Source organism: Camelina sativa, chromosome 6 (genome assembly GCF_000633955.1).
Source record: "Camelina sativa cultivar DH55 chromosome 6, Cs, whole genome shotgun sequence".
NCBI lineage: Eukaryota > Viridiplantae > Streptophyta > Magnoliopsida > Brassicales > Brassicaceae > Camelina > Camelina sativa.
Genome location: NC_025690.1, coordinates 6,541,226 through 6,553,663, shown reverse-complemented (window position 1 = coordinate 6,553,663; position 12,438 = coordinate 6,541,226). Strand labels below are relative to the sequence as shown.

General features: G+C 37.8%; 2 protein-coding genes across 3 annotated transcripts; both read left to right on the top strand.

The window, feature by feature from the left end:
* On the top strand, positions 6,385–7,391 carry LOC109133295 (uncharacterized mitochondrial protein AtMg00810-like). The gene is made up of 2 exons (XM_019246290.1): positions 6,385–6,514; positions 6,679–7,391. Exons 1-2 carry the CDS (start codon positions 6,385–6,387, stop codon positions 7,389–7,391), a joined length of 843 nt encoding a protein of 280 aa, XP_019101835.1.
* Positions 7,921–12,438, top strand: LOC104790546 (cytochrome P450 708A2-like). Of its 2 annotated transcripts, none has more exons than XM_010516323.2 (11): positions 7,921–8,259; positions 8,326–8,650; positions 8,741–8,893; positions 9,746–9,979; positions 10,064–10,156; positions 10,236–10,314; positions 10,405–10,511; positions 10,606–11,232; positions 11,341–11,482; positions 11,560–11,804; positions 12,071–12,438. In XM_010516323.2, exons 1-8 carry the CDS (start codon positions 8,051–8,053, stop codon positions 10,822–10,824), a joined length of 1,419 nt encoding a protein of 472 aa, XP_010514625.1. In that variant the 5' UTR covers positions 7,921–8,050; the 3' UTR covers positions 10,825–11,232; positions 11,341–11,482; positions 11,560–11,804; positions 12,071–12,438. The 2 variants fall into 2 exon arrangements, with proteins under 2 accessions (XP_010514625.1, XP_010514624.1); XM_010516322.2 differs by having other exon boundaries at positions 11,560–11,855.

Below are 12,438 nucleotides of genomic sequence, written 5' to 3'. Positions count from 1 at the left end.
AAAAAAAAAAAAAAAAAAAAAAAAAAACTCTATGAGAGCTAATTGTAGTTCCTGTTTTAAAAATCTGTGCCTACCATTGATTATATCCCATAAAATCATTAGATTCCACATAGCATCAATTATTTGATTATACCTATTTAATTCGATTATACCCACCTAATTTGATTATCACCCGCCTAAAGTTTTGTTTTAAATTTACGGTTTTATGTGTTTACCGTAATTTTAAAGACAAAACTATAGCTTTCAATTTTATTTGATGTTTTTTTAACATAAATAGAATTATACATATATTCAATACTATATATTTATATTTTATTATTTATTCAATAAAATAATCTTAAAACTAGTCCCCAATTAATCCCCGTTTAATCTCCGATTTTCTCGCTAGGCGCTAGATCTACCTCAACCGCCGGACTAGCGCCTAGCAATTTTTAAAACATGGATTATAGTGTTTTTAACTGTCCTTGTACACTATTTATATTTTCGATTAAACTAAGCCTACATTTTTTGGGAAGTGTCTTTGATCTATTGGTTCAGTCCATTTGGCTCTATCTTTTCACCGGAGTTTGACTATACTAAGTTACGTTACTCCGTATAATAGAGATTGGCTATAGATCGATAATGATATTCCGTAGAGGATTCAGTAAAACTATGGACGGATCAACGATGATCATCAAGAAATCTGAATGGATTCGGAGGTAAAAAAGGTAATGTTATTGAATGGTGAATCTCACGGAGAAAGATATGTAATAATAGAAGTGTATATACAAAATAATCAATGAAATTATATACAACCATTGTTGCCCATGTTTCATTCTTTGCTGGCCGACTAAAACCAATGGGTAAATCAGTAAACTTTTAACGCATGTGATCCAAAGAGCCGACTTTGGGGCTTGGTGTCGATCGATACCAAGTGGGTGTTGCTTGAAACCAAGAGTTTTTTTAGGTTTGCGGTTTAGTTTATATTCGCTCCCAATTTAGTTTTTTTTTAGGAAAACGCTAAACATTTCTTTTAAAACACCGACATCCTATTTTTTTTTGGCATATTTAACATATGACGTTGTTATTAGAGAAGAAAGAAAGAGGTTGTGGTTGTGAGATCAAGCAGTAGAGAAGTAGAGCAGAGGTTTTGAGACATGAGAGAAGAGTTGCTGCTGCTTGTAATCGTCGGGATTGTCATATCTATCTTATTTTAGAGGTGAGTGTATGACCATGGTTTATCTAAGCGTTAATGTGCTTTTGTGATGTGTGATTGATTTCCTTGTGTTTAGTGTTGTTGTTGGTTGGATCCCTTATGTGTGCATGCAATTTGTGGTTGCTTGTCGTTGGAGAGTGTTTCGGTGGTCTTTATGTCAGCAAATGGAGTATAGATCGAAAACAGATGTTTTGACCAACACTAGGTGGGTGTCAATCGACACCAGTCATTGGTCGCGAGTGGAGATGAAATGTATGCCGACCCATACCATGTGGAGGTACTGGTCGACACCATTGCATATGTAGTGATGTCGAGAGGTAGTGTCGATCGACATCAAGAAGGTATCTATCGATCGACATCAGTGGCTCTTGGGTGTAGACAAAAAAAAAAGATGTGACCATAAAATCATGGTAGAAAAAGAAGATGATTTATAGTCTCGTTTTTTGTTTCCATTGGTTATGTGTATATGTAATATTCATATTGTCTATGTCTAGTTGTGTAATATATGCAAGTACTTAGGTTTAGTTGTATGAGTATGTATATAAGGGCTTTAGCCTCCGATTAATAAAGGCAAGAAAACGTTTTACACCAAACTAGTTTTCTTGACATGGTATCAGAGCAATACCTAAAATTTTAGGGTTTACGATTTTTAGCTCTTTTATATTCTTTGATCTGTTTTCTATCTTTCTTTGACCTAAGTATCTCGATCTATTCTAATCAATTTACTCTTTTTATTCTCTCGACAATGACAGAAGAATCTGTTAATAAATCTACCTCAACCATGACGTCTACTCGACCTGAATCTATGTGTCGGAGAATTGATCCCTATGATCTCTCATCTAGGGACAACCACAGATCTATCAACTCGCAGCCACAATTGCGAGGATCCAACTATGATGAATGGGCATTGAATCTATGTCTTGCTCTTCGAGCAAGAAAGAAGTTTGGTTTTGCAAATGGATCAATTCTTAAACCAAGTGATGACTCAGACGACCTTGAGGACTGGTGGGCGAATAACGCCATGGTGTTTTCGTGGATAAAGCTTACAGTGGCACCAGATTTAAGCAGTTCTTGTCTCACCATGAAGTTGTTTGTGATCTGTGGACGCATATACAAAAGCGTTTCTCAGTGAAGAACGGGCAAAGGGTTCAACGACTCAAAACAGCGCTTGCCATTTGCTAACGGAAAGGTACAACAGTGGAAGCATACTATGGGAAGCTTACAAAAGTGTGTACGAGTCTTGTGGATTTTCAGAGAGCTAAAACAGTGGAAGAGATTTCAAAGGAACGTGAGGAGGATAAGCTTCACCAGTTTCTTATGGGTTAAGATGAATCCTTGTTTGGTGCAGTCAAATCCTCTCTTCTCTCTCTTGATCCATTGCCTTCTCTTGATGAGGCATATCAGGTGTTGACGCACGATAAAGATTCCAAGAGAAGGAGTCCTTTGCTGGAAGAACGAAATGAAGGTGCGAGTTTTGCGGTACAAACTTTGGTTTGTTCTCGCCAACAGAGTGTGTTTCGTGATCCAGCTGTGGTTTTCACTAGTTGTGGACGGAATGGACATCTTGCTGCCAACTGTTTTCGCAAGATTGGCTATCCTTGGTGGTGGGGTGATCGTCCTTGGTCGAACGACTCGAAGCTTCCACGTACACAAGCGGAAGCTCGAGTAGTTCTCATGTTGAACGCCATGGAGTTTTGTCTCTGCCATCTAAGAGCGTCGAACCAATGCATGCAAACCAGGTGGTACTTACCACATCATCTACAGCTACTAATTCGGTTATCACGGAGGCTGATCGTTCTGGAATCATTGGCTTAAGTGATCAAGAATGGATATCCGTGAAGAAGATGCTTAACGAAAGAAAGTCAGACACACGTGAGCGACTCTCGGGTAAGTATTTTATCGAATCATGGGTTATTGATACAGGGGCTTCTAATCATATGAGGGGAAGCATTGAGTTTCTTGTTGAAGTTAGTGATATGCCCTCGGTTTATATCAAGTTACCTGACGGACGGTTTACTGTGGCAACTAAAAAGGGAAATGTGTGTTTGGGTTCTAAGTTGCGATTGTCGAATGTGTTCTTTGTGGATAGTTTTCAGTGCCATCTTATATCAGTTTTTCAACTCACTATAGATAGGGGTAGTGTCTTTCAGATCTCTGATATACTTTGTGTTGTTCAGGACCGCATCACACAGATGTTGATTGGAGCCGGTGACCAATTGAATGGACTTTATTTTTTTAGAGGAGTCAAAGTCGCGACAATGACACAAATCTTGAACCAGCAAACTGATGATTTGTGGCATCAACGTNCTCAAAACAGCGCTTGCCATTTGCTAACGGAAAGGTACAACAGTGGAAGCATACTATGGGAAGCTTACAAAAGTGTGTACGAGTCTTGTGGATTTTCAGAGAGCTAAAACAGTGGAAGAGATTTCAAAGGAACGTGAGGAGGATAAGCTTCACCAGTTTCTTATGGGTTAAGATGAATCCTTGTTTGGTGCAGTCAAATCCTCTCTTCTCTCTCTTGATCCATTGCCTTCTCTTGATGAGGCATATCAGGTGTTGACGCACGATAAAGATTCCAAGAGAAGGAGTCCTTTGCTGGAAGAACGAAATGAAGGTGCGAGTTTTGCGGTACAAACTTTGGTTTGTTCTCGCCAACAGAGTGTGTTTCGTGATCCAGCTGTGGTTTTCACTAGTTGTGGACGGAATGGACATCTTGCTGCCAACTGTTTTCGCAAGATTGGCTATCCTTGGTGGTGGGGTGATCGTCCTTGGTCGAACGACTCGAAGCTTCCACGTACACAAGCGGAAGCTCGAGTAGTTCTCATGTTGAACGCCATGGAGTTTTGTCTCTGCCATCTAAGAGCGTCGAACCAATGCATGCAAACCAGGTGGTACTTACCACATCATCTACAGCTACTAATTCGGTTATCACGGAGGCTGATCGTTCTGGAATCATTGGCTTAAGTGATCAAGAATGGATATCCGTGAAGAAGATGCTTAACGAAAGAAAGTCAGACACACGTGAGCGACTCTCGGGTAAGTATTTTATCGAATCATGGGTTATTGATACAGGGGCTTCTAATCATATGAGGGGAAGCATTGAGTTTCTTGTTGAAGTTAGTGATATGCCCTCGGTTTATATCAAGTTACCTGACGGACGGTTTACTGTGGCAACTAAAAAGGGAAATGTGTGTTTGGGTTCTAAGTTGCGATTGTCGAATGTGTTCTTTGTGGATAGTTTTCAGTGCCATCTTATATCAGTTTTTCAACTCACTATAGATAGGGGTAGTGTCTTTCAGATCTCTGATATACTTTGTGTTGTTCAGGACCGCATCACACAGATGTTGATTGGAGCCGGTGACCAATTGAATGGACTTTATTTTTTTAGAGGAGTCAAAGTCGCGACAATGACACAAATCTTGAACCAGCAAACTGATGATTTGTGGCATCAACGTTTAGATCATCCCTCATCTAAAGCTATGGACATGATGAAGTTATCTAATAATAATACTAGTAGTAGTGGTTTTGGTTCAAAGTCTTGTGATATTTGTATACGTGCTAACAAAACATGTGACTCTTTTCTTTTGAGTATTAATAAGACATCAGCGGTTTTTTGAATTAGTTCATTGTGATATATGGGGTCCATATCGGACTACGACAATTTGTGGGTCAAGATTTTTTCTCACCATTGTTGATGATTATTCACGGGCCGTGTGGCTTTATTTGTTGTCATCTAAATCACATACAACTTCTACACTACGTGACTTTGTCTCTCTTGATGAGCGGCAATTTGATAAGAAGATTAAGACAATTCGGAGTGATAATGGATCCGAATTTCTTTCCCTTAGTGGTTTTTTTCGCGAAAAAGGAATCATTCATGAGACTTCTTGTGTTGGGACACCCCAACAGAACGGTCGCGTGGAGTGCAAACATCGACATATACTAAACGTTGTGCGGGCTTTACGTTTCCAAGCCACTCTACCTGTGGAATTTTGGAGTTTTTGTGCTCTGACTGCGGGTTACCTGATTAACCGATGAATCACCTTCGGGTGTTTGGCTGCTTATGTTATGTTCATGATCAACGCCGGATGGTGATAAATTTGCTTCTCGGAGCAATAAGTTAATTTTTCTTGGTTACCCTTTTGGGAAAAAGGGTTGGAAAGTTTATAATATTGACAGTGGGGTGATTTCTGTTTCTCGCGATGTTCTTCATGGTAACGGAGTTTCCATATTCTGTCACATCTCATACAAGTACGCCCCCGCCACATCTGGTATCTTCTTAACCTTTGACTTCTCGGCCTGATGAGGATACTGATTGTTTGATGACTTTTTCCCTTTACTTCCTCGAGTCTGTTCCTCCTACACTCTAGCATCGGTTGTGGTTTCGCCACTTGCGACTTCTCGGCCTAAGACTGTTCTGCCACATACGGATAATGTTGTCGAGTCTACCTCGTGTCCTCTGTTCCAGATTCTCCGGTTCCTACAGAATCTTCTAACGAGTCTTCGGAGTCGCAAGTTGTTGAACAAGTGATTCTTATGGGCAGAGGTTGCCGACAAAAGTTTGTCCCAACTAAACTTCACGATTACGTCATTAACACGGCAATGGTTGAACTTGATGGTGATTTCACGGACTCTATTTGGTATCCAATCGATTCTTATGTGGATTGTTCTTAGTTTTCATAGCATCATCGAGCCTTTCTCACGGATATAACTGTCGGCGTTATTTCAAAAACAAATGCTGAAGTGTTTCTTGATGAAAATTGGCGAAATGCGGTCCTTGTGGAGGTTGATGCTCTTGAGGATCAGGGCAGTTGGACTGTTGAGACTTTTCCTCCATGAAAGAAAGCTTTGCGCTGTAAGTGGGTGTTCACTTTGAAATATCGGTTGGATGGGACGCTTGAACGATATAAGGCCCGCTTGGTTGTTCTTGGCAGTAATCAAACAGAAGGTTTGGATTACAATGAGACATTTGGACCCGTTTGCAAGATGACTTCAGTTCGTTCTTTTCTTGAGGTGGTTATGTCTCGTGATTGGGAGGTTCATCAAATGGATGTACACAATCCATTCTTACATGGGGATTTAGACGATGAAGTGTATATTCGGTTTCCTCCGGGTTTTCGAACCGATGATAAGACAAAGGTATGTCGTCTACATAAGTCTCTTTATGGTTTACGTCAAACACCCCGATGTTGGTTCGCCAAGCTCTCCACGACGTTGAAGGACTATGTGTGAAGGACTACTCTCTTTTCACTTTTGAGGATGCAGTTACACGGATCCATGTTCTTGCGTATGTTGATGATCTTATTGTCACTGGAAGTTTTCCGTAGATTATAGCTGGTTTCAAGAAATATTTAAGTTGATGCTTTCATATAAAAGATCTTGGTATTTCGAAATACTTCTTAGGCATTGAATTGGCTCGAATTCCGAAGGCATGTACTTGTGTCAACGGAAGTATACGCTTGATATCATTTCTGACTCAGGTTTGCTTTGCGCTAAACCAGTATCTCATCCTCTTGAGAAGGACCATCATCTTGTGCGAGCTGGTGGGGCAGTTCTTCCAGATCCTTTCATGTATCGTCGATTAGTGGGCCGACTTATTTATCTAAGTGTGACTCGACCATATATCTCTTATGCTATTCATATGCTTTCGCAATTTATGCATGCTCCACAAGAGCTTCATTGGGAAGTTGTGCTTCGTGTGGTTCGCTATTTGAAGAATAATCCGGGACAAGGTATTCTCTTGCGTGCTGCAACAGACCTACATATTACGGCTTGGTTTGACTCCGATTATGCTGGTTGCTCACTTAGTCGTCGCTCGCTCACGGCCTGGTTCATTCAGCTTGGTGGATCTCCGGTTTCCTGGCGGACACAGAAACAAGATGTGGTTTCGCGTTCTTTGGCTGAGGCTGAATATCGTTCGATGGCGGAAACAGTGTGTGAACTTCTGTGGTTACGGGAGCTTCTTATGTTTCTTGGAGTTGATTTTTCTTATCCGATCCCACTTGATTGTGACAATCAGTCGGCTATTCATATTAGTATGAATCCGGTGTTTAATGAACGTACGAAGCATATTGAGACTGATTGTCATTTTATTCGTGATGAGATCGTTCGTGGTGTTATGATCCTTAATATGTTTCTACTCGAGAACAGCGCTGATATTCTTACTAAAGTACTTGGTCGCAAAGAGTTTTGATGAGTTTTTTGGCAAGTTGGGTATTTGTGATCTTCATACTCCAACTTGAGAGAGGTACTGAGAGATATATGTGTATATGTAATATTCATATTGTATATGTCTAGTTGTGTAATATATGTAAGTATTTAGGTTTAATTGTATGAGTATACAAGGGCTTTAGCTTCGGATGAATAAAGGGAAGAAAACCTTTTACACCAAACTAGTTTTATTGACATTTTTTGTAAACCATTTTTTTTTGTTTGAATTAACCATCATGAAATTTTATTTTATTTTATTTAAAGTATTTTTATTTTTAAAAACTATTAAAAATGTTTTTTGCGACTCTATAATATGCTCCGTACTTCAAATGAATTGTTTAAATCACTGATTTCAATGAACTTATATTCTTTTAAAATTCCGCATAACCACGTTTAAAAATTTAATTTTGTAATAGAAAATTCATTTTTGAGGTAAACGCCAAACATCATCTAATATTTAAACAAATCGATAGAACGTTATGGCCTGAGGCTGACCATATAAAAAAACTATATATGCAGAAGGATGTTGAAAAATCATAAAGACACAATAAAAACTCTGTTGCACTTATTTTCTTCTTCTCTATATATATAGACGCTAAAGATCCGAACTAATAACACTTCAAACTTCAAAGGCACACTAAAATGGACATCATTTGGAACGTTTCAATATGTGTTACAGCTTTAGTTGTTGTAGTGATCAGCAGATGGCTGTACCGATGGTCGAACCCCAAGTGCAATGGCAAGTTACCTCCGGGATCCATGGGTTTCCCGATCATCGGAGAGACACTAGACTTCTTTAAATCCTATGGATTCAACGAGGCCTCACCCTTTATAACCAAGAGGATGTCCAGGTAAAATGTTAGAATACTTTTAAGTATATCTGCAAATATATGTTTGTAACCTTGTGAACGTTTTAGGTACGGGACAATATTTCGGACCAATGTTTTTGGATCCAACACCGTGGTAGTGACAGATCCTGATGTAATGGTTGAGGTTTTTCGGCAAGAGAACACGGCTTTCATATTTAGCCTTCCGGGTGCGTTTGGCAAAGTCTTAGGAAAAGATGAAGCAATTATCAATCATGGGAAGACCCACAAGCATTTCAAACAAATCACTCTGAACTTTTTTGGCCCTGACGGTTTGAAGAAGAAGTTGCTAGGAAACATCGACCGAGGAACCTGCGAGGGTCTTAGATCAAAGGCTAGCGTGGGGAGCTTCGATATTAAGGAGGCAGCTGGAAACGTATGTAGATCAGTTCTTTATTATTATTATTTTTGGTATTGATGAATTAAAATTATTTAACAATACTTTTGTTAATTGCTACGTTTGTAGTTGATAATAAAGCACTTGATTCCAAAGTTGATAAGTACCCTCGGAGCAGAGGCTGCAGAAAATCTGAAGAACATCTTCATGGCCTTCAATCTTGATTGGTATCAGTCATTCTTTAGTCTTTCTTCCTGGAAATCGTTGTACAGATCCTGTATGGTAAGTAATTTGTCTTTGTTTTTTAGAATATCTTTTATACAGTAAAACTTTAATAAATTAATAACATCATAATCATGATATTTTCTAAATTTATAAAATTTCGAAATATATTAGTTGGTTCGCAAAAACAATTTAGTCACTAAAAATAATCATATCATCTTATCATGTTTAGAAAATATGAAGTCTCACTATTAGTTATTATTTAATATTTTATTTATTCATTATAATTATATTCAATTTTATTATTTTATTTTTTGGTGTTTTAAAGTTTTTTATAATTATATATTACATTTAGTTTGACATGTTGCTTAGTCTACGCCGTACCCACTAATCAATCAATCTTAAATTTTCTGATAGACATATTTCAACAGTTAAATCATTCATTTAAAAATTCTAATACCGCTTGAAACCTTAAAAGCATGTTTCCATAAACTCTCGCAACCACAAATGTTGCGTTTAAACCCGTGAAACCTTTAATAACATCTTAGGCTTTATTTTTTATATATCAAATTACAGTTGAAAAAAAAATATATTGATTTTTAAGTGATTAGTCAAATCTGATGTTATTAATTGTTATAATTCTATTTGTTACACATTTTAACTTATGTGTCACCTTCTGCTTACTCCAAAAATCTGATGTATCATCATAGGAGAGAAACTCCGTTTATTTTATTGTATTGATTAAAAATGCAATCAGTTAAGATTAATACATTTAATGTATTCTATTTTGTAACAAGACTTACTATTCTAGAAATTTTGTTTTAAATGTGTTTAACATTTTACGCCTTTTTTTATTTGTTCAACACATTTTGACGCTAAAAGTCTAAAAATGTCTCTATTAACTGCATACAGGCAAGCAGAGACGCAATGAAGGTGATAAAAAGTGTTCTCTCATCAAGGAAAGAAACGGGAGAGAAGCATGACGATATCCTCAATACGATAATAGAAGATGTCGTTTTAGATGACAAATACGTTATTTTCCAAACCTATGCTATTCCGATCGCCGCTAAAGATACTACTTCTGTGGTCATGTCCATGGCAGTAAAGTACATTACAAAAAACCCTAAAGTTCTCTTAGAGTTGAAGGTAATACATAGCTAACAAGTTTTCACTTATTAAAAGAAAACAAGAGAAGCATGGATTTGACATTATATGCTTATAATATGGCAGAGAGAGCATAATGCTATCCTTCAAAACAGAGTTGATAAGAAATCTGAAGTGAGCTGGGAAGAGTACAAAAACGACATGACATTCACCAACATGGTAACTTTTAGATATCTTTTAGTAATTTCAATTATAATATGAGGAAGAGATTAAAAACGAAGCCTATGTTGCAATGCAGGTGATTAATGAGTCTCTTAGACTGGTAAATCTGGCTCCTGTAATGTTTAGGAAGACTTTAAGAGATGTTGAAATCCAAGGCAAGTATTACTATTAAAATACTTAAACACGGCCACTTTCTGAAAATATTTTCTAAATTGAACGTTTTGTGGTGCGAAAACTGGTAACAGGATATACGATTCCAAAGGGTTGGATGGTGTTTGTTGCAACTTCACTAAGGCATTATGATCCTGCGGTATATGAGAACCCTTACGAGTTTAATCCTTGGAGATGGGAGGTATATACTGATTCTAGTCTATGTAAAGCATTGTCGATATCTAATCAAAAATATCATCCGAAGAATGTAAAAATTGAGGAAAAATTTGAAACAGGGCAAACAGCTGGTCAATTTTTCTAAGTCGTTCATGGTATTTGGAGGTGGAATGAGATTGTGTCCTGGTGCAGAATTTGCAAGGCTTCAGATTGCAATGTTTCTTCACCATCTTGTCATCAACTACGATTTCTCGATGGCACATGACAGCGAGGCCACTCGTACACCACTAGTTTCTTTCCCCAATGGCATTCATATGAACATCTCTCCCATCAATTGATTTGGAGATAATGATACCATAAGTTTCATATTCGAATTGAGGATAACTCTATGATCTATCTCGATTCGAAGTTTGTCAAGATTTGTTTAAAATTAAATAAATGTTCGCACTTGGTATTGAAAATCAGCAAAAGCTAGAGAATTGAACTATTTGCGGTATAATATTGCACTATGGTAACAAAATTTTAGAAGGATAACATTTGGTGTCATCTCCAGTGGCGTTACTAACAGGATTGCTCAATGTTTTTATGGGTTAAAAATAAATCAAAAACTTAGAATTAATCTCACTGTTCAAAGAAATGTTGCTGAAGGAAGAAGCGGAAGCAACGCTACGTGTCAAATTATTGTTGAGTAAATAGAAAAAAGACCAAAAAAAAAAAAGTTTCCATTTCGATTCACCTCAAATCCAGTACGTGATCTTCCTCTTCGATTCCTTCCTCTTTTTTGTTCGATCTAATTCGATTTCGATTTAGAGTTTTGTGATCTTTGAGTTTTTTTGTTTGTTTGTTTCCTTCAGATTTGGGACACATGATTTTTAAGATAAGAACGATCAGGACCAAAATCAATTTGGAAACAGAGAGAATGGAAAACGTCGCTTCCACTTCCGATCATCGACCTCTCTTCGCCGGAAAATCTCCACCGCACAATTGATCCGTCAGGTTCTTCTTCACCTCTCTGTTACTTCTTCTACTAGATTAGCTGCTTCTTCTTCGTCTTCTTACCTCTTTCTCTGCAGTCATATGATTTCCAGTACCCGAAGAAGACATAGGTGCACGACAAATCAACTTCTTCTTCTTCTTCTTCTTCGCTGCGGCTTCTCTCTGTGCCAAGGTCCGTTGCCGTTGTGTCCGACTAAAATGCCAATTTACAGCATCAGAGGGATATGGAGGAGGAGGAGGTTTTCCTACCATTTTTTTATGCATCTCGTACTCATAGTCAGCTCCGCCAAGTGATCAAAGAATGAAAAAGAAGTAGCTACAGGTCAGACCTCATTCTGTTTGTAGCTTCCTTATCATACAACTACTGACCAAGGTAATTTTACAGTCTCTTCTACAAATCGTTTCTAACTTTGATAAATATAGTAGACATAGACTGAGATAGTTGAGTTTTTGCTGAGTAAATCATTGTGTTGTTGTCGTTAAGATGGTTCGTATGTAGAAATTGTTGGCATTGTATACACAAAAAATTGTCTGTTTTAGTGTGACTAAATGGATCATTTGCAGGTTCTGATTTTTCAAAATCTGCAGGTTATGGTTTAAAATGCAGGTTCTGGTTTTAAAGTTTCATGTTTTGGTAGTAGATGAGCTCCGAACCAACTTCAACACTGGCAGAACAAAGAGAGCTACGAATGGAGAATTTCTCAGCTTCAAAATATTTCCAAGATGCTTGGCGATAAGGAGAAATGCATCACAGAAGCTTTGTATCAAGATCATTCCAAGCCTGAGTTTGAAGCTTTTCTAGCTTAGCTTTTTTCATTTCCTTTCAATGTCCCTTTCCTTGTCTACATTCTAGTTTTCCATTGTTGAATCACTTTCCAGAGTGTGTGTCAAGTTTAAATTCAAAACACTTGTACACAAAATTAATTCTTAAGCACCCAAAATTAGGATTTACCGTT

Bases quoted from the DNA above. Each gene is read 5' to 3' on its own strand.
- LOC109133295 (XM_019246290.1), top strand. From the start codon at position 6,385: ATGTTGGTTCGCCAAGCTCTCCACGACGTTGAAGGACTATGTGTGAAG. The intron at 6,515-6,678 runs GTTTTCCGTAGA...TTTCTGACTCAG, and splicing joins TGATCTTATTGTCACTGGAA to GTTTGCTTTGCGCTAAACCA.
- LOC104790546 (XM_010516323.2), top strand. From the start codon at position 8,051: ATGGACATCATTTGGAACGTTTCAATATGTGTTACAGCTTTAGTTGTT. The intron at 8,260-8,325 runs GTAAAATGTTAG...TGAACGTTTTAG, and splicing joins ATAACCAAGAGGATGTCCAG to GTACGGGACAATATTTCGGA. The intron at 10,315-10,404 runs GCAAGTATTACT...AACTGGTAACAG, and splicing joins AAGAGATGTTGAAATCCAAG to GATATACGATTCCAAAGGGT.